Source organism: Zonotrichia albicollis, chromosome 1 (assembly GCF_047830755.1).
Source record: "Zonotrichia albicollis isolate bZonAlb1 chromosome 1, bZonAlb1.hap1, whole genome shotgun sequence".
In the NCBI taxonomy this organism is placed as follows: Eukaryota; Metazoa; Chordata; class Aves; order Passeriformes; family Passerellidae; genus Zonotrichia; species Zonotrichia albicollis.
Window position 1 is genome coordinate 149,210,417 of NC_133819.1, and position 21,708 is coordinate 149,232,124.

General features: G+C 38.0%; 1 protein-coding gene across 5 annotated transcripts in view; it reads right to left on the reverse strand.

Moving 5' to 3' along the window:
• Nucleotides 1-287: 287 nt before the first annotated feature.
• The window catches only part of FAM135B (family with sequence similarity 135 member B), a 200,287-nt gene continuing 178,866 nt past the window's right edge, over nt 288-21,708 (reverse strand). For 3 of the 5 annotated variants that reach the window (XM_074557459.1, XM_005479620.4, XM_074557450.1), the window contains 8 exons: nt 18,887-20,945; nt 16,930-17,096; nt 15,614-15,705; nt 13,338-13,435; nt 12,864-13,015; nt 11,949-12,059; nt 9,362-9,475; nt 288-7,585 (listed from right to left, as the gene is read on the reverse strand). In XM_074557459.1, the coding sequence (XP_074413560.1) occupies nt 7,380-7,585; nt 9,362-9,475; nt 11,949-12,059; nt 12,864-13,015; nt 13,338-13,435; nt 15,614-15,705; nt 16,930-17,096; nt 18,887-20,945 (2,999 nt within the window). In that variant the 3' untranslated portion in view covers nt 288-7,379. Of the gene's footprint in view, nt 7,586-9,361; nt 9,476-11,948; nt 12,060-12,863; nt 13,016-13,337; nt 13,436-15,613; nt 15,706-16,929; nt 17,097-18,886; nt 20,946-21,708 lie in introns of those variants that run through there. The other 2 variants (XM_014275756.3, XR_012583565.1) reach the window with 2 other exon arrangements.

The following is a 21,708-nucleotide window of genomic DNA, read 5'->3' on the forward strand; positions in this document are numbered from 1 at the left end:
CTGCACAGCTGGAAATGATGCACATAGTCTTATCCATATAAAAGTAGCAAAGAGTAAGTAAGTGCTGGAACAGGTAGATTCCTAATAGCACTTATGCTTTCAGGAAGGAGTGATAAATTTCTTAAATTAGTTGCTTGAAATATGGGAATTTTCAGCACAAAAACTGTTAGTAATGCAACCCCATTTACAAGATGAATAAAAAAAGCAAGGCCATCACAATATTCCAACCACCCACTCCAAAATAAAAGACAATTACCGAAGACCGGACTTTCATGTGGCGAAGAGGGTTTTTGTTTTTTTTTTGTTCTTTTGCATAACTTTTCTGTGTTTGTATCTGATATCTTTCAAAGACTGGAAGGCATGGCGCATTATAGCAAGAGTTCATTGTACCATAGTTTCACATTTGAAGAGGCAGAATATACTTGAAGACATGAAACTCCATGCAAGTAGCATAGAAACATTGGACTTATGGAATACATATGCATATGTGAAAATCCATTTCAGAAAGATATGGTTAGGTTGCTACTCAGATAAGAGCATTTTGCAGCACTTCGGGTGAAAGTAGAGAATTGAATTTTCAAAAGCAAAGAAATCAAGTTTCAAGGCTGTAGCGGAAGTTAATTTAGTCTGACCTTTTGCATAAGATGAGTTTATACATATTTATTCTTTATGCTCCTGTCCTATGAGGGGAAGGCCTGACTCATCTGCATTTAAAGCATTCTAACTGTTTAACACTGATTAAACTCTTCTCATAAGGATTTCTATTCAGTGCACGGATTTCTCTTGGGGAAGTGCAGATGAATTACACAGGATTCCTAAAACAGAGAAGAAACATCAGCAGCCCTGGTCACACTGGGCTTCCTCAATATCTGTGCCCAAAGTAAAAATTAATTCAGAGGAGGATGGAAGATTCCAGCTGTGGCAACAGGAGAACAGCTCCATCTCTTTGGATTAAAGCCTCAGACAGGGAGAGGATGGGATAAGTGCCAGCAGCCAGAGGCCCTCCTGAGCAGGAAAAAGGCACCAGTCTGCAGCAGAGCAACCATCCAATGCACTTTACCAGTTCCTGGTGCCTCTTAAACCCAGTTCAGGGTTGTGGAACTTGAGGGGCCCAACAAAAGATTGCCAAGACAATGAGGGGTTCTAACACACAACTTCTGAGCACAGACAGAATTAGGCTTGTCTAGCCTAGCACAAAAAATACCAAGTGACAAAGAGCTGACTGAAAGCATGGAAAAAGAAGTTGCAACTGTACCAGAAGCAAGAACAACCCCATGGAATAAAAAGGTGGGATAAAAAAAGGTAACAGAAAAAGCTGCAGCTCAGAAAGTTTAAATTGGATTTTTTAAAAAAAAAAAATTTTGTTGTTTGCTTGGTTGTTTTCCCTAGGAGTGATATATAGCAATTGAGCAGGTATTCCAGAGTAGCTGTAGTATATCCATCACCAGATGTTTTTAATATCCAGCAAGAGAAATATATGGCTGACCTTACAATGAGATTCATGATAATCCTGCTTTGAACAGGAATTATACAGGGATACTTCCAGCTGCTCCTTCTGAAACAAAATATTCTGTCATCTGTAACACGTCTGGATGGGTGCATGGCAGTCTTCATAAAGGACTGAGAAAATTGACTGGAATGAATGTGAGAGCACAATGTCCCACCCCAGGAGAAATGGAATGGCAGTGCTGGATATATTTGTGAATCCCTGTCTGCACAGACTTCACAGTACATGGAAGAGATACAATCAGGTCATGGAAAGGTGATCAAGCGAAAATGGGAATGTCTGGACAAAGAACAGTAGTTTAGGGCAATTTAGGCATCTCAAAGGAATTGCAAATTAAGGGAACCATGAACAAAGCCAGGGGCAGAACCTTGCAGTGGTTATGTTTGATCCCAAAGGCAAAACCAAACCAGAGGAGAGTGAACTGCAGTTAATCAATCACCCCATTAGGAATTTCATTACTCCAAACATCAATGGTCTAATTTTTAATTCAGTGGTTATTTGTCCTAAGACTGTGGTACTACAGCCATAAAGTAATTGCATTAAGGAAGATGAACACTAACTCAAACAGACCTGTATTTATTCTGGTTTATAGTTTAAAAACAATTCAATGATTAAATAAACACTGAAAATTTGGAGGAGGATGTAAATTTAGCAAGAAACTGTCAATAAAATAACATTGACTATCAAAACTGCTGAGCATGTGTGTTGAAATAAAGAAAAGCACTCCATAAGAGTTCTCTATGGACATGACCTTTTGCATCTAAATAACCAGCTGGAGTGAAATATGTCAAGCTGTTCTGATGATAATTTGTAAATGGAAATTTAAGTCCGCAAAGAAAATAATCGTTCAGCTAGGCTGACACATATTGGCATGCTGAGACTGCCTCAGAAATGCTCCATGACTATTCATTATATATTAAATTTCATGGGATATTTGCATAAGACTTCACAAGTGTCTAACCCTGTTATTAGAAGTTCTCATCTTTCTCCTTCATCAACACTCTCACTATTTTAAGTGCAGAGGCAGAAAGCAAGAGGACTTCCTTTTTCTTTTTTAACATGCAAAAAGCCCTGAAGAAAACTACAAATTCTAATGGAAACTTGAATTCCCAGTTTTCACACTGTCTTGTGATAGCTTTCTGTCTCAAGTGTGGCTCTTTTCTGGCAAGGGAACAGTGAAGAGGATTGGTCAGTGGATATTTATGAAATGCTTTGAAGTTAAATAGTGCTCAGAATTTGTGTAGGTAATTCCAAAACTCTGTGCTAAGGTTTCAAGTCTTGAGAAAATAATCCTTTAAAGCTAAAAAATTTCAATTTCCTCTATTTTTAGTGAACAGACCTGATTTTGAAAACAAATTTTGATTTTAATTCATTAAAGGGAAAATGAGCATTCATTGGAGGCCAGAAAAAGACTCATTCCCTGACAGATTTTAAAGGAGCCTCATTCATATCATAAATGTCTGGTTTTGGTCAAGGTATGAAGTCAAAGCTTGCACCTATGTATGAAAAATTGAAGTAATCCAGTCCACAAATGCTGACCCTCCAGTTCCTGTTGATGTCTTAGACACCCAGAAAGTGAGTCTCATTATAAATTACCTTGATAAGGAATGGAGATAAATAACCCTAAATGCTACCAAAGCACAAATCAGGATCACTCCTGCAGATTTTCAGTAGCACCCACCTCTCTTCACTGACTACAGAGAGAAATTAGGCCTTTTATTTTAGTAGAACAAATTCATTTCACAACAAGTTTTTAAGCACAAATTAGGTGAGTAAATTAAACAGGAAAAAATCCATAATTCTCCAAGAAGAAAAAATTCCAAATGATTCGGGAGATGGGGTTCTCTTTTTCCACAAGATTGAAAACCAACTCCTTGAAAATCCTTAGCCCAGATGCAGAAGGAACTTACTATTCTGTCCCTCATCTACACACACTTAGTCAATGCTGCAATTTCTCTCCTTCGTTACTTTAAAAAATCAATTTCAGAAGATATTAAATTATTTTCAAATTGGGGAGAAATGGGCTCTAGGAGATGTAGAATATCAGAGAAAAATTTATTCAGCTATTAATAAAGGCATGATCATCGAATTATAGATATATAGATATTATATGGATATTTTATAACCACACTGTTTTCAAGTTCTTAAATTCATTTTAACATTTCAGTCCTCTTAAGTGTTATAGTCTGCTTCAGGAACTTCTTGTCTTTCTTCCATCCCTCTATCTTTGTCTCTGTCTTTCAAAGCTTTGACATCTGCTGGCTCTGCTCCTCTTTTCACATGGGCTATCACCTTCCCCTCAAAGAACTTGCTCATCTGGGCTACAGCCCACACTTCACCTCTGATGCCAGAAAGCCTCAATAGCCAAATGCACTTCACCTGCTGGAGATCCTTCTCCTTACTAGTTTTAAGCTTTTTAGATGCTAAAAAAAAACAGCCTTAGAATGCTGGGTTTGTTTTTTACTTAACTGAAGAATCCTTTAGAATTGAAGGGAGTTTCACTTCAAATACAGCTGACATTAATATTAACAAGATATAAAAGAAAAACACGTTTGTCCCTCTGTCCAAGGTCCTGAAAAACTCTTATTCCGCTATGAATATGAATACTTCACTGAAGAGTTTAAGCCCTGCCCCCATAGATAGAGGAAGCCAAAGGGGATTTGTGTAGTTTGTGAGGAAAATCCTTGCAGAAATACTGCAAACGTACTTAAATGTATTTTAAAAGGCTTTATGTGAAAGGACAATATATTGAAATTCCAAAGGTTGTGACAAAAACAAAGATGCTAACTGGGCACTTTGCTAATTTTTATGATTATGATTTATAATTTCTTTCCATGGAAAATAAGTCCATGCTGGTGACTATACTTTGATGAAGTACAAGAACTTATATATTATTTATATTATAATGATAATGGAGATTTCTTTGCAGTATTGTCATAAAATTGAGTGGATTCATAGTACCTAGAGGCAATATCCCACTAAAAAGAATAAAAGAAGAAAAAGTGAGGGAGGCTATTCTGAGAACTTAAAATGGAAGCTCAACTAGACCACTACTGCCAATATACCCCACAGTGTTCTGCCAAGGATGATAAAATCTGTGTCTTATCATTTGACAGGAATGATACTTCCCAGATTTTTATGATGTTCCACAGGAGCTTTCTTCCATACTGCACAAGATGTCAGTTATGTGGACCTGATCCAAGTCTATAAACCATCCAACTCCAACTCTGAAATCTGACTGAGCCATCAGAGGATTCTATATGAATAGGAACCCTGACATCTTTAGGTATATTTATCCATCAGTCAAAGCACTGGTGGGAGTACAGAACACCAAAGTGAACTTGGAAACACCCATCACCTCCTGCACCAAAGCAGAGACCTTTTCCCATGTCCATTCTCTCAGAGTCATGCAAACAGAAGTCTGGGAATGCTGTCCAAAGCAATCTGAGTATAAGAACAGCTACACTGGTTTTTTGTCAGACCCAGGACTGTGAGAGCTGGTGAGTGAGATCTGGAAATAAGCAAACTTCTTTGAATAGACTGTGTACACTCACACAGCAGGCATGTATAGAGGTGTAAAGTCACTTCTTTCTAAATGTTTTTCAAAATTTTCAGTTTGCAGACTCATGAACATTTTCTACAAGTGGACTAGACCCTCACACAGCACACTGGAGGTTGCTTATGGTTAGAAGTTGCTTTTCTTTCCTGTTTTTCCATAAAGGAGTACTACTCCTGGCTCAAAAGGGCTGCACTATATAACAGCTCAACCTCCATGTCCCATTATATTTAAAATTCTGCAGACAATTTACTGAGGAAGAAGTTGTGATATGTCTGTGCAGCTGGCACTAGACTGCTGAGGCAAAAAAGTGAGAAAGAATTCCCAAACAAGAAGTGGAAACCACAGGTTTCCTGATAGAATTCATTTGTTAACTGAGTAGAACTGACTGTTAACATTTAACAGTCAATCTGTAAGGAAAAAAGAGAAAAAGAGAGAGAGAGTGAGACACAATAGTATGTACCTATTTAATTCAAGTACTGAGGTATTGTTTAAGAAACTTGTCAACATTGAATCACACCATGGAATTGTTCCCATAGAATTTCTGCCTCTATGAGGGCACAAGGATTTTATGTGTAATACTTCTTTTTAGGTGATTTAGTCTCACCTTTTGGTATTTACCTTCTTTCTCCTTCCTATTTTAAAAACATGCATCAGTTATCAAGCCAGTCTTTTTCCTTTACCAGCATAAACTCTTTTCTTGAAGTAATTTTGTGGTTTTCACTTTTTTTTCTTTTGAGAAAAAAATAGTTTTACTTTTTGCAACTACAAATATTTCCCTGTGGCTGTGATGTATTTTGTTTTCATTTTGTATTCTCTTATTTCAGAAATCCCCACCATCTTGATCTTAGTTTACTGATGGGAGTCTTGACACCTAAACCCAACTGTGTAATTTTTTATAGTCATTGCTAGAATATATGGAGATTTGTTCATTTTCATTTTTAAACAAATTGTAGTTGTTTTAAAAAATTGCCTGCCTTCTAAACAAAAATAATTGTGAAGAATTATTCGCTTTCTCTTTTTTCAAAAAACTCCTGTGACATTGAAAATTCATGAAAATGTTATGAAAATGCACAGAAAGTTATTGAAATTTGTCACTTTAAATCTGATAACTTTGTGATAAAAATCCTACTATAAATTTAATAAAAAAATTAATAATTGGGAAATATGTTCTTTTTCAAAACTCTTAAAAACAACCTAGATAACATTGCATGAATAAAGTTTTAAATAGTTCAACCAGCTGTAACCATATAATAATTAGGACTGTATACAGCACTGCAAATGGGCATTAACAAAGCATGTAGAGAGTATTGCAGAGGATCTTAAGACATTCTTATATTTTTAAAGCTTTCCACACTCCTTACGATTCTATATCTCCAGCCTTTATTTTTCCAAATATTTGGGGTTTTCAAGCGTATAACTGGCTAGACTGAATTCCATATCAGTGTAATAAATTTTTAAAAAAAAAGAAAATTTTTGGAACAAATGAACTTAGATACAAATGCCAACGTAAAAATTTTAACTTTAGGATTGTAACACAGTCAGTTATGATCCTCTATAAACGTAAACAGAAGAAATGTTAACAGATGCCACTGATATTTAACAAGTAATCCAATATAGTCCTCTTGGTTTGGCAGCTTGTAACACAAATTAATTCTTCCCAAAATACAGCTGGGGCTTCTTTTTAAAGACAAATATCAATATTTTTTCATTCTATGTAAAATATTTTGCTTCTTTCCATCATTTGAATGTACAATTTGTATGTTACAAAGTATTACCAGTAATGGAACCATTCAAATATTTTCTTCCATCAAACAGAAAGACTGAAACTTTCATAAATGGTTTTCAGACTTTTCAGTTCATCACAAAGAAGGTTTAAACCTGAGTTCACATACACTTGTTTCCTTGTGTGTTAACTACCCCAGAAGTGCTACAAATGTAGAGCTTTGTTAATACAGTAAATCAAGGATAGACAAGTTCCTGGTTTAATATTCAAAAGAAATGGGAATTATATTGGTCCAATCACATTTAGAGAATTAACCTTCTTATTCTGATTCTGTACTTCAGAAGTGGCTCATGTCTTTATGTGGACAAAAAACATAGAAACTGAAGAGAAATATTTATTTCTTCCAAAAGCACCAATACTTGGAAGCTTGAATGCCTTAAAGCCATAGCACTTTATTCTCCAAAAGAGAAATGGAAATGGAAAGTTTGGAAGTCCCACCTGATCTCATTTCTAACATTGCACTCTGTTGCCTAAGGAAGTGTCCTCCACCCAATGGAAAGGTTGGCCTCTGTTACCCTGTACTTCAGGCACTATTTGAAGTAGTTGAGTCCTGCCACGAGGAAAAACTTCTCCAGGAAAAGTTCGGAGTCCAGCACAGCAATGTGGGCAGCCCGGCCTATCAACGTGTTGGCGGTGTTAGGCAGAGCGTGGAACACGTTGTGTCTGATCAACGTGCAGTCCTTGGCCCCAATCAAAGGCTGGAGAAGGTTGTTGATCATTTCTGCATAAACAGGACCTGAAAAAGGGTTGAGATATCACAACTACACACCAAAGCTCCCAGATCCTCTCTTTTCTTCCAGTGTCATTTAATTACAGTCTCAGTAAGAAGGAAAATGAAAGCAAGGCCAAAATAAATGAAAGAGACAGCAATCCAGTTCAAAGATTTGCCAGGTATACCAGAGTGGTGCTCTGATATATGGTTTCTTTGAGCTAGGTCTTATAAGCTCTTGGAGATTTATATCACACCCAAGATAGTTCAGCTACCTTAGAAGGCATAAAATCAGCAGGATGGCTTCTGTGGTCGTGTTGGAAACAGAAAAGTTTTAATAAAAGGCAAAATAACAAAACTCTTTACAGAGAAACACTGAGCCAAGTGCAAAAGGTTCTTGCTCCTCGTAAAATACCCCACAACAGCAATTAGTTTCTTTGTTCTCTTCCTTTTCTAATCAATTGCTTAGGTGGGACTTTCTGGCTTCTGTCCAATTGGCTATCCTTAAGTTTGAGGTGAAGTCCACAAGGTCCTATGAGGTGTCTTTTTACCTAACTGAGGAAAGAAACATCTGGGCTTTTTTTCCTTTTTTAGGAGACAAAGGATAGTTTTGTCACTCCATCAACATGGGCCACATGCAGCCATACAGTGCTCATCTAATGGAGGTACTGGCCATGAGGAGGGATCTGCTGAAGCTGCTTAGCATGAGCCTGGGACATCCTCAGCCTTTCCTCTGTCAGTGAAGAAAATGCTCATGCTTCTTTTAAGGGAGTGGGGTTGGACTCATACTGGCTATAAATTCAAATGTGAGAGGGTCTGGCATGACACAAGTCCATTTGGATTTCTCTGCTGATTCTAATGCAGGAAAGGAATAATGTAGAGATAGTTGAGGTGTTTATAGGGGCAGAAACAATGGCTCAGGAAACATTTGCAGATAAATGATCTGATGTATTGATAAATGTAATGATTTCCCTTCTATTAGATAAATATGTACCCAAGGAACAACTGCTGTAGGTGAGTTGAAGAATTTCCTTTTAATTAATGTCTGAAGTAGGTAGAAAGAGCTGTCATTTAAGTAAGAGGTGTGAAGGCAACTATGCTGATTATTGGACCTGTGTGTCTCTTTCTGCTTCCAAAGAATACCTCCATTTCTAAGTAATCACGTATGTGAAATGGGTATGAAATTGCACTGAACATTATTCCTGGATGTGGCATCAAACTGAGGCCATGAAACATTTTATAAATGAACAAGACTGCTAATAACAAAAGCAATACACACAGCCTGAGCTCACAGGAGGGCCTCTGGTGGTGTGAGTCCTAATGTGTTTTACAGATTTTATTACAAAAAAATTATTTTGGATCTGTCCCTTAAATTATCTTGCAGTCATTTAAACTCTATTACAAACAAAGGGAAACCCTCCTTACTTTGTATGTGTTGAGAAAGATTTCATTATGTGAAAGAAAGAGGAGACAGTACAAGTAAATCAGTAGACTACATTAAAACATTGTCAAGAGCTAGTTTTATCATCTAAAAGAAAAATTAGAGGGAAGGGGAGGAAGCAGTAAGAAACCTTTGATTATGACCTGATTGAAATTTGTTTTCATCAGGAAAAGAGCTTCTTGAAAAGCTTCTTTTATTGATTTCAGTAATTTCCTGTGGGAAACGAACACTTTCTTCCTTATCAAATAAACATTTCAGTTTTCATCATGTTGATGAAAAACCCTTCTAATGTAATGACCTCAGTTGCACAGAAATGCAATTCTTCAGCAGCCTTGGGAATATATAAATGAACTTAAACATACCTGTGTGTCTGTCCTTAAGTGCATTTTTGCACATTTCTATTCTTGCTGAATGAAAAGGTACGTATCTGTCTTGGGGTGAGGCCACTAACACAACATTTTTAAAGTACTGAAGACCTATGGCAAACATATTAAATACATTAATCACAAGTACAGTGATGAAAAATAATACAGCTTGATTGTATGATTGTCAGCATGATTATTTCATGTTCAAAAGCTTTTGAAAACCTACAGTGCAAAATAGATTATAATTATTAAAACATGCAACAGGATATTAAAAATATTCATAACAGCTTATACACATTTCTGTTGCTTCTGTGAACTATTTGTTACTTATCAACACACACATATTAATTGTATGTCAACAAGGAAAAGTAAGGACTGTCTGTAAAAAAAACTTTCATTAAAACCTTATTCTTGCAAATATTTATACCTCTAAACATGATCAAGTTCAAAAATAACACCATAAATTAGTACAATTCTCAAACAAAATAGAGAAGAAAAAGAATTGCTATAATATCACACTGTTACATTGGTGTTGAATGAGTCTTAGGGTCCATCCAGTCTCTGTATGCAGCAGTCACTTGACAAATCCACACTGGTGGTACAACAACTGAAAACCCTACATCCTGCCTCTTCCCTGGAGCTAATGGGGCAACTGATAAGCTCCTGCTGTTTGACCTGTCTACGGTCACTTGAGTTCTCCATCACCCACATTTAACAGAAACGCAAGAAAATGGATATTGATGACATAACCTACTTGTTCAGAGAATATCCTGAACACAGAAGAGCTGTGGGTTTGTCCTTCATCTTTCCCTCTCTCTTATGGGAAAGTGGTCCAGAACCAGAGCCAGGCTGGATGGGGCTTTTAGCTGCCTGGTCTAGTGGAAGGAGTCCCTGCCCATTGCAGGGAATTGGAGCCAGATGATCTTGAAGGCCCATCCATGTCTCTATGATTCCACAACTATGATTTCTAGACTTTCATAGAAAATCTGACCATCACCACCACAATGAAAAGTCCTGCTGGCTGCCTTTACAAAACCTGTCTTAAGGTGTTTATCATTTTCTTCTTGTGAAATCAAACCAACTGAGTCTGCAAATTCAGTCTGAAGTAAAAGATAGAAGCCCCAGTGAGTGTTACCATAACTAAAACCTTGTGTGAAGAGGTTCAACAGGGAAGAATATTTTATTGTGGATTTTGTTTTGATTTTTGTTTTCACAACAAGCACGAGGAACACTTGTTAAGGAGATTGAAAGGTAGCAGGGACATCTACTTTAATAAGAAAGCCAGAAATTGTGGAGGCTTAAAGAGTCATCTGGCAATGTAAGCACAGCACTGCTTCTGGCATTTCTCCCTCTCTAGGTTCTCCCCACTTCTTTTGGGAGCAGGATGCCAGGGTAGGGACATCTCTCTATAGAATCAGTATGCCAGCTCATATATTCACATATGGACATGTCTATATCTTCAGATATTTTGCCTAAGCATCTATCCAGGTGATTCTGACTTTACAGACAATTCTCTTCACATTTAAATTTCTGCTTTCTCCACTTTCAAGGACAGCACATGCATTTATAGCCTCTTATATCTCCAGTCTACCAAGCTAACAAGCAGCAAATTGCTTTGACTCACTACACATGCTTGGGAATTCATTGCTTGGGAAGTTAAAATGAACTTTTTGTGTAGACTCAATTTTATTTTAACTTGACAGTAGTAAAGCAGTTATCAGCTATATTCCATGGAAATAAGAACTAGGGAATCAAAGGGAAAATTCAAATAACACCAATTTACATCAGCTTCCTGTCATTGATTGAGTTATGTAGCATATCTGTGAGATTTAGATGTTCTATTTATATTAACATAGTCTTTGTTTCCTATTAGCAGTGTACAAAAGTATGAGAAAAGAATTAAACTTCAAGTAGTGACCTTGTCACTACCTACTTAGCACCAGTTTGCTCACACTCATTATTAAAAATAACTTAAAAGAAAACAACTGCTTCAACAGAAGGATCACGCTTGCATTCTTTTCTCAAGAAACACTTGATTTATTTAATTTATTCATGACAGACTAAAGAATAGGAGAAAAGATTCTCTATTCAGACATAATTTTTCTAGTGTGAGGCCATACATCTCTCTCTGTAGTACAGAAGTGTCAGTATAGACATGAATAAAATTTGCTCTTCATCTCACAGAGTCATATTTCCCAGAGACAAGAGATGTTAAACTTACAAAAAAATAATAAAAGAGGAAAAATGGTGTTCATCTCATAGCATAAATTAAGGAATGATGGCCGGTCAAGAATGATGTTTCTTTCTCACAGAATATAAGCTCAGGTGCATGTTTACTACAGCACGAAGGTCTTATTTAACACTAACACTTTGGCAAAGACGTTATCTGATAACTTTCACAGAAAAAAATGCGCAGATGAAATTGATATTAGATTTTAGACAGGGCAACCCTTCAAAAAAGCATGTTTAAAGAAAGATCATTGACAAAATGCAGATTTCCTTAGCTCCCTGGAGAATAGGACAATCCTGCACAAGCCCATGGAATAGCCCTTGGCATTTGCAAGTCTCATCAAGCCCCACTCACCCGTTTTTTGGCTGAGCTGATAGAGGAAACACTTGCGTAGATCCGCGTTGTCCCTGAAGGTCAGTTGCAAAAGTGACCCTGACTTTTTTAACTTCTGCATTAGCCATAGACCTGGAATGAAAATTGGTGCATATTTTTATCCTTCCTAAATCATCAAGCAGGAGAGTTAAAGACATGTGCCTATAGTAAGGATAGCACTGTAATTTTCTAGAAGTCTTGTTTGTTCTTACACTCCTAATTAACAGGGAGAAAAGTCTAAGGGTCTCACAGGATAGAGGCAGCAGTTTTAAACTAAAAGAGGGTAGATTTAGGCTATATATAAGGAAGAAATTCTTTATAATGATGGTGGTGAGGTGCTGGAAAAGGTTTCCCAGAGAGGTGGCAAATGTCTCATGCCTGGAAATAATCAAGGTCAGGTTGAACAAGGCTTGGAGCAAACTGTTCTAATTGGGGATGTCCCTGCTCATAGCAGGGGTGGAACTAGATGATCTTTAAGGGCCCTTCCAACCCAAACTATTCTATGATTCTGCGGTTGTCTCATGGTAGTCAGAAAAATACTCAGGAAGACTGAAACGTGGGACATTCCATTTCCATAATAATGTCGCTTTTTCATCTCCATCTTTTTCATGGAGATGCCTCTTTATTTGCAACAGAGAAGTGGGAGACTAAGTGGAAACTAAGGCTCATCTCTCACTGCTGCACACCCCTGAGCTTTCCAGGGAGCAATATGATGGACCTTATAGATATTAAAATTGAAATTTGTTTTCTGAAGTTTGAACGTTTGAAGTCTTCATCAAATATTTTCCCAAACTTCAAGGTACAAGTCATATTACAATAAATTCCTACATCCAGTTGTTGCCCTCTCATGCACTCTGATGTGGACCACAGCCAGTCAACTTTCCCATCAACTCTTACCTGTACTAACCAAAGTGCTGTTGTTATAAAGGGTTCCCAGGTGAGGCCCAGAGAGGGACAGGAAGGTGTGTAACTTGTTGAGGTAATAGCGAAACCTGGGGCGAGTTAGTACAGATCGAATGATGACATTACCAAGGGAATGTCCAATAAAACTGTTGGGAAAGAAAGAATTACATTATTAAGAAACCCATCTGTGTTTCCTTTGAAATAAACACAAAGATGGCACAAATGGCTCTGGAGGGAAGACTCTGTCAGGACTTTCAATAAGATCCTTTAGTTATCATTTAACGTTTTTTTTTGCCTACAAGATTCTCTTTCATCAGAATCTTTCATTCTCATCTATAAGAATGTAAAAATTAATATCACTGATTCAATGGGTTTTGACACAGGGCACTTTAGGAAAAGCTAATTTCACTGGATGTTGCTCATGTAACTCAAACAGTTGCACACTATTTGTTATCTAATAAAGCTTACCTTATTCGGGATATGGAGAGGTTGTACAACTGGATATGCTGAATAATTTCATCCAATAACCGGTCAGTCATTGTATCAAAATCAGCAAAAGTATCAGTCTGTTGAAAAATTAAATGAGTTCATGAATTAAAATATATTACACTTCTTGCAGACTGATGTTATTTTTAAAGTCAAATTCAAGCAGAAATGTAAAAAAACAGTGCAAATTTTCTTTTTACATGCTCAAGGGGGAAGAAGAGAGATTTTTCTCAGTCTCCAGATCCTATTTTAAACTGAAGTTCTCCTTTGAGAGAGGTTGCTGAGTGATTCCAGAATCATAAGCATGACGCTAAAGCAGCCTGACTTGACACTGGTGAGAGCTGCTAATGCTCAGCTGCTCTAGATACCAAGGTCTGCACATGAAAGAAAAGCTTTTGGCATTTAGGATTCAACAGATTACTACAACAAAATACTTTACAGGATTATACGTTGACACGAGGGTTATGTTGATGCTAAGGATGTAATCACAAAATTATTTGGCTATCTCAATCAAATGCTGTGTGTTATTTGTTATTCAACAGTCATCAGTAAGAGAATGAGTGCGAGAAACAGACGAATAATTTGTTGCTTGCAACAGTACTGCCAGTTGTGAGACAATAAAACAAGCAATATATTTCCAGTCTATACAATTACAGGCAGATCTTATTCAGAATTTTGTAATTTGGCGATCCAACAGGACTCTAAATCAAACTCCTAACTAATGAGATGTCACAAAACAATCATCAAATGTTGGAACAGCTATTCAGAGTAAAGAAATGATTAATTAATGCTTTTGAAACATATGAGTAATTAATGCTTTTGTGACACAACTCATCTTGCTAATTGCAGCTCTTGCACAGGAAAACATGTCGATATTCACTTTGCAGCACAGACTTAAAATAAATGTTCTCATAAACTAAAAACAGTCCAGTAACCTTCTGCTTGTTTGTTTTGTCTGCATTGATAATTAATAATTTCCTCCTAGGCTCATTATCCCAAACCTTTCATGTTGTTTAAAAGTGCAAGAATATCAGCCCGAATGTTAATCATAACCAAAATATGTCAAGTGTCATATTTCACCTGATTATATCTCCATTCTTTACTGTCATTTCAGCCTGACTGAGCTTGTCAAATGCATCACAAATAAATGCCTAAAAAAGTGATTTGAATTTTTCTCTATAAAGCAAACCAGCTAAATGACTGGTTTCTTGGGTCATTTTCAGTGTGGTTCTCAGAGAAGGGAAAAACAGTGATGAGATGCTTTATAACATTAAAATAGCCATCAAGTCACCTACGTTCCACTTCCAGTGCTGTGAGAACTTCCCCACTTTCCCAGACAATAAGATCTCTAAATAGTTTCCATTATGGACTCTGGAGAAATACAAATATTGTATGTTTCATTCTCTGAAAACATTCTCTTCTCTTGGAAGAGGCCTTGATGGAAGTGTGAAGTGTTCTCCTGACTATTTTCACCTTGCTTACATTCACTCTCCAGTTCTGCTGCTGACAGAGCTGTGCGCTGGAAGTGGCAAGTTCACACAGGAACACCAACCAGCCACTTCAAAATATAAAAGCTTTTGAACAAACAAGGTTAGAAAGTTTTAACTCAGGTTTCTCAGGTACTCATAAATCAGAATAATGTTTCTGACTGCACAATGGAAATCCTTATCTTGTGCATAAAGTTAGGCCTTTGGTCGTAAATATGGCTCCACTGCCAGGCAAAGCACAGGATTCATTTCTGTTTCTCTACCTAGACCAGCAATCAATTTTTCTGGAAGACATTTCTTTATCATTCAAGGAAATAAATCCCACAAACACTGCAACAGGAGAAACAATGGCTGATGCAGCAAAGAATCTTTCTCTTTCATTCTCAGCAAAGGGAGCTGACACCTGCTGGATATTTCACATCCTCAAGGAATTTAGCACCACTAAACGTGCTGCTTTCTGTTGGTGCTGTGTTGCAGAGGCACCAGGCTGCCAAGTTTGCAAACTGGCAGGATAAATCCGTTTTTTTCCTCTGAGGTCTAGTCCTATTACTGCTAATGTCATTGCCTTTGACTTTAATGCCAGGGATATTTTCCAATAGGTTTGAACACCCTATCAAATTAGACAGGAATAGAACCAAGCCTTTGCACTAAATACTACATAAAACTCCCTGAATTCCCCAGGGCTTTTGTTTCACTCAGGTGGTGAAAACGCTTTTGCTGAAGGCACTATTTCAGCAATCAAAAGGAAGACAGAAATTAGCTCTGTTCTACCTGATTTCTTTCAGACATTAGGAAGTCCAGTTTTCCACCAGGAAGTCCCAGTTCAATAAAAGTCTTTACCAGCCGCAGATCTGCACTGTTACCTAGGAACAAATGGTATTTTAGATGCAATCCAACAGAAAAGTAACCAATATATAGTCAATTTAACACAACAACCTTGACACCATGGAGCTCTTGCTAAGTGCTGCTAAGAACATTATCACACCTCAGGATTATGCATTGAAACAGCAAGAGAGCAGGAATTCCCACAGCCTGCCCAGGTGGGCTGAACCTCACCTGCCTCTGTGGGGACTGCATAAATAGTGGGTTAGAAAGGGCAAAGATCAGGTCTAGAATAAATCTGCCCTCTATTTGCTGAATAATAGCAGAAGTAAGACAAAAAGACAGCAAGCTCAGGTGAGGCCCCCAGGGACACCTCAATACCTGTGCTGGGCTGTAGGGCTGTACCTTCAGATGCAGAGTGGCCCATCATGTATTCACAATTAGAGCTGGTGCTCAAATACTATCAGACTCCTAATATTTTGAGAACTGTCTCATTCTGTACTAGGAATTCCAAAGTCTTCTGAAATTTTTGTGGGTAAAGAAGGTACCACTACCTAATGAGAAGGGCATTCCTGCTACTGAGATACTAAATTGCAAATAGTCCTGGCACAAGCCAGTGTTTGTTTTTCTTTTTTTTTTTTTTTTTTTTAAATAGCAGAGCCTCTTCCACTTTTTCTCTGTAGTTTCAGTGTTAACATCTACACCTTTCTAATTGATATTGACAATTTGCCAAGAGAAAGTTTACATTTAACATAACTGTTTCCTGCTTAGAAAGCATATACATTAAAAACCCCAAGAACTGCTTCCTCTGCAGTGAAGAATGACTTTTATTCACTCACTTTATAAAGTCAGCCTCTATCTAATCTATAACAGTATTTTGGGGGTTTAAATAACATTTCCCTCCTGAGGACATGCTGCAAAACAATCAAGCATCTGTGGAAAGACAAGGAGTTACTGCAATGCACTCTGCCTGTTCACAGGAAGACTGATGGGCTTTGGTGTAGATTGCTGTTAAAAAAAACCAAAACAACAAAAACCAAAAAACCAAAACACAACAACAGATAGCAGGACCCCATATATTAGCAGCAATATTTAATATTCTCATGGATTCTTTATTACAACGGACCAAATAGCATAATAAGGAATAAATACCTAGCTAATACAAATACCTAAATTCTCCATTCTTTAATACTTGCTGGACATCTGTCCCTTTTTTGCAATTTACACTGAAATGACTTAAAAATAGCAATTCTTCCTGGCCTTACCATCCAATCCGTGGACACAGACAACCAGGTGAATTCCATCTTCCAAATTTTCTTCCTCTTCCTCTGGTGGAAAATATGGGATATCAGAAGCTAGTACAGATAAGTCACTGTACAGAAATCCTTCAATCTTCATTTCTTTTTTAAATTTTTCTTTGGCCTGATAAAAACTGGAGAATACATTAGTTAATCACAATAGCACTGAGTGGTCAGCAACAAACCTTCAAACTAGAAATGAGGAGGTTCGTCTTTGTGAGAAATTATGTTTTCAACTTTTGAGCAGAGACCTGGATGCAATTCCTTATCTATTAAGACTGAGAGAAGTCAGAATGAAGGGAATAAACTCCATTTCTTTGTAATTTGTCTACATAAAGGGAAAAAATAAAGTGCATTTGCAACTCACACTTGCCAAAGGAATGAAAGAGTAGCAAAAAATAATATTCTGGTAGTTCATAAAATGAGACTGAGGTACAGAATTAACAATTTTGCCTCTTAACAATGTCATTGGCCTTATAGGTACTGAAATGCAAAATGTATTTTTCTACCATGAGATGCACTTATAGTCAGGTAGAAGGTCCTTTCACTCTTCCTTATGCCAGAGTTAAGGGATGCACCTCATGTGGTAGATATTTTGGGGTTAATTTGATTTTAGATTCTTTTGAAACAATTTAGTAGAATTTAGAAGAACATCTCAATGCTGAAATAATTAACACCTTTTCTACTAAAGGTCTAAAATTTGACACTCAATTCATACTGAAGCATTCTGCTGCCTGAAATGCCAAACTCTTCAACAGCTTTTTTACTCATTAAAACTTATCCAGATAATTTAGGAATTAATAGTCACAATGTACATGTAGAATTAAGTAGAAAATTGGGAAGGACAAGCTTTGGAGATATAACCTTTAAAGCTTGGGGACCTCTTAAGGCAACTTGATATAATCACAGAATCATTGAGATTGGAAAAGACCTCTAAGATACTCAAGTCCAATGATGAGCAATTACTTACATCAGCCCAACTAATTTTAAGGGGCAGAAGAATGAAAAAAATAGCTTTTGGGCTACGAATCTGGAAGCCTTGAATTCATGTGGATGAATACATGCTCAAATGTTGTGTTTCACAATGAGGAAACAAATTCTGTGCTTAGATTTGTCAGGACTTAAGCATGGTGTATAAAACTTCAGGATGCTTTCAAAAGAATAAAAGTAAAGTTGAAAATTAATGTATATGTTGAAAATGTTGTTGAAAATGAATGTACATGCAGACAGCCAACTTTTTGGGCAGCTGAATGGATTGAGAAAATTCAGTGCTACTGTTTTTCATCAGCACAGAAGAGACACCAAACTTTACTGGAAAAATATAAAAGTGCTAGTGTGCCAATCTGTGAAATGGGCCCCTGTGACGTCAAGGTAACTATGCAGCACTATTGTGTTGCGCAGTGAAGCAAGAAACAAAGATAATGCCTCTTCTCCAGCTATCCATGGTTCCAATTCCCTTGTTTTCCAGTTTGAGAAGGTGAAGTTGAGACATATCAGCCAATCTGAATTCCCCATTTGATAGTTTAGCTACCAAATGGAATTATTAAAGCAGAGGAGTAAGACAGTCTGTGGCACTGCCACAGTGAAATGACTATCAGGGATTGATACTCTGGTGTGGGTAACTTTGATTTAAGGGAGGAGGATCAGCTCTCAAATATTATTTAGATACCTAAATCCCACTGCTTTCATGAGAATTAAGGACCTGATGTCTCTGGCACTCTCAGTCTCCCTGTGTTTTCATCCTTCCTGTCTATTTGTATTATTCATTCTATATGAACCATTTGTCTGTTTGGATTATTTATACTGAACTTCCTCAGGCAACTGTCTCAAATGCAAGCTTCCTGTATGCCTAGTGCATTAGGGTCCTGAACTGTGTCAGGTTCTCTCAGCACTACAGCTACATTAATGAAGTAATTATTCTTACTTCAGCATCCTTTCGTTGGTCTCTTCATCCATCTCATCCGAATTAGGACAGACGACTCCGAAGGAGCCCAGCGGCTGGCGCGTGATGGGGAACGCGGCCTGCTTTGCCGAGGAGCCCGCCATGGCAGGGGTCTCTTTGAGCACGGAAGAAAAGGGAAGACAGGTGGCTGTGCAAGAGATGGACATGTTAACCACATCAGCAGCCTTTCTGCTTTCCAGGGCCACTCCCTCTGTGGTGGCCAAAGGAAACCCGGTGCCGTTCGCTACAAATTTATTCTCTTGGCTGTTGGGCTCCTGAGGACGTTCAGCCTGGTGGGCCCCTGATGCAGAGTCTGCTGAGGCAGGTGAGTCATTGAGCTCAATTTCTTGCAAGCCCTGCATTTCTGCACACACTGCTGGGCTCCCATCAGCGAGGGAGCTGCCACGTTCTCCTCGCAGTGAGCCAAATTCAGTGGAAGTGTCTGAAGGAGCTGTAACAGGATAGCAAAAATCTGGTACCACTTTTATGCTTTGTGAAAAACTCTCCTCTCCTGAAATTCTACTATTGGAAGAGCCCTGTTGTACTTTTAAACTGTCCAGCTTAAGTTTATCCTTTGGATCCTCAATGCCTGTGTCAACCTTATCTATATTTTTGTCCAAGTAATTACAAGCCCTTGGTGTTTTTAAGCTGCACTCACCATTGCTCTCCAGTGACAGGCACTCAGAGACATTAACTTGGAGCTGCTTCGGACAGCTGGGTGGTCTTGTATTTTCCAAACTACAGCAAGTTTCTGGAAAACCTTTCTCTTCATTCCCTTGTAACTCAGTGTTACTGCTACTGTGTTTGAGGAGGGGATTGGCATGTCTTCTGTGTTCTATTTGTCCACTTTCAGTGGTCATTTGACACTCAGAAAAGTCCATGATTATTTTTCCATCTTTATCGTCTGTTTCCATGCAGCTTCTTAAGTTGTGATCTGAATCTCCTGAGGTGGCTTTGCTGTGTTTTGATATATCCACCTCCTCCGGGGGCTCCTCTGGGCTGCTGATCTGAGGGGCAGAGACAGATTTGGTCAGCTTGGTAAGCTCCACTTCCCTCTCCTCTTCCTCAAAGGGCAAAGAGCTGATGGATGTGAGCGATGCCTGGATACCGCTGGGCAAGCTGGTGTTGCTTTCCGTGTGGCCACCCTCCAGGGAGTTCCGGTGGATGGCGTGCCTCCGGACCAGGTGGTGCAGGATCTCTCGGTCACTGGGCAGCTCCAGGGCCCGGCTGCGAGCATCAGACCATGCCACTGAGCTGGGCTCACTCTCAATGCCTGAATCAGATATTATAGAGGAGGATCTTTTTATGACCCCTGACATCAGGGTGAATTCTTCGCTCTCCTCACTTCGTGGCTCCTTTGTGGCTGATTTCACTTCACAGCTGTGGGAAGGCAAAGCTTTCAAAACAGGGAGATGAGCCTTGGTGTCTGGATCCTCTGGTTTTCCAAGACTGGTCAATTCATTCAGTGCAAGCTCAGAAGAAGTGAAATTAGTTTTAGGATGACCAAATTCATCTAGTTCATGTATTTCAGTGCTGTCTTCCAAGCCATCAGTTCCACATGCTCCACACTCATGCTGAGCACTGACAATAAGTGTGGGCTCATGTTTGTGAGAGTCCTTATTGCTGGTTTCCATGTCTACACAGGTAACATCTGCCCCAAGTCTATTACCTTTTAATAAAACTTCCTCGGATGTTTTAAGGTCTTCTGACATGTGTTCTGTGTTGCCTGGCTCTGAGTCAGAAATAGTTTCCTCTCTTGAAACAAAAATATTTTCAGATTTCCTTTGGCCTTCTTTGTTTATTGTACATACCTGAGATGTGGGGTGCTGGTTTAAACCCTTAGCAGCAGCTTCAGTGCTGCTGTGTAAGCATGAGGGATTCCTGCTTATCCTGTCTGTGTGTATTACAGGAGTGTCTTTGTTAAAGTCTCCTTTCATTACTGCTGTGGCATCATCTGATGCACAGTCTTCATTTTCCAGTTTTACATCCACTTGAGTATTTGCAGGAACCTCAAAATCCGGGAAAACTTCCAAATTCTGATCTAAAGAAAGAAAAGAAAGAAAGTATTACCTGTAAGAACACAATAAATCATCCCAAAGAATTGGGAGATTTTGAAAACAGATTTTAAACTCTAAAATATTATTTTATAATTTTACATTATAAAAATTATACATACATTAAAGGCATATTACAAATGCGCATGCCAGAGTGCATTTAAGAATTGCTCTCACTGAACAACTATAGATAGGCAAAAGAAGACAATATTAATAAAATACACTTTCCTCAGTATAGCTGTACTTATACTGTTGGTTTTAAGAGTGTAGGTAACCAAAACAAAGTGGACACTTCTTTGTATTCCTGGTGTCGTTCAATATTGTTCATAGTATAGCTCTTACTTTGAATCAGTTTAATACTCAGTTTAATAATTTAAATATCTTTAATGAGCATTGTCACAATATAGGCAGTAGAAAAACTGTGGAAGAGTGAAGATTTTGTACCACAGACTAGATTCACTAGACTATGGACACCCATAGTATTAATACATATATATTTCTTCCTTTTGTGTGAGTGAAAAGAAAAAAGGTAGTAAGGACTATGAGGTTTTACTAAATACCTATTGGACTAAATGATTTCTTAATTAAAAATTTTATTTGAATACTCAAAGGGCAAAGTTCCCTTTTTTGGAAGGCAATGCTGCCTTTCAGGGGTGTGGGGCTTTACACTGCAATTCTGGGGCTTTGTTCTGAGATTTCTTACCACTAGATGTCATAGTGGGGATATCAGTCTAGTGTTTTTCCTTTAAA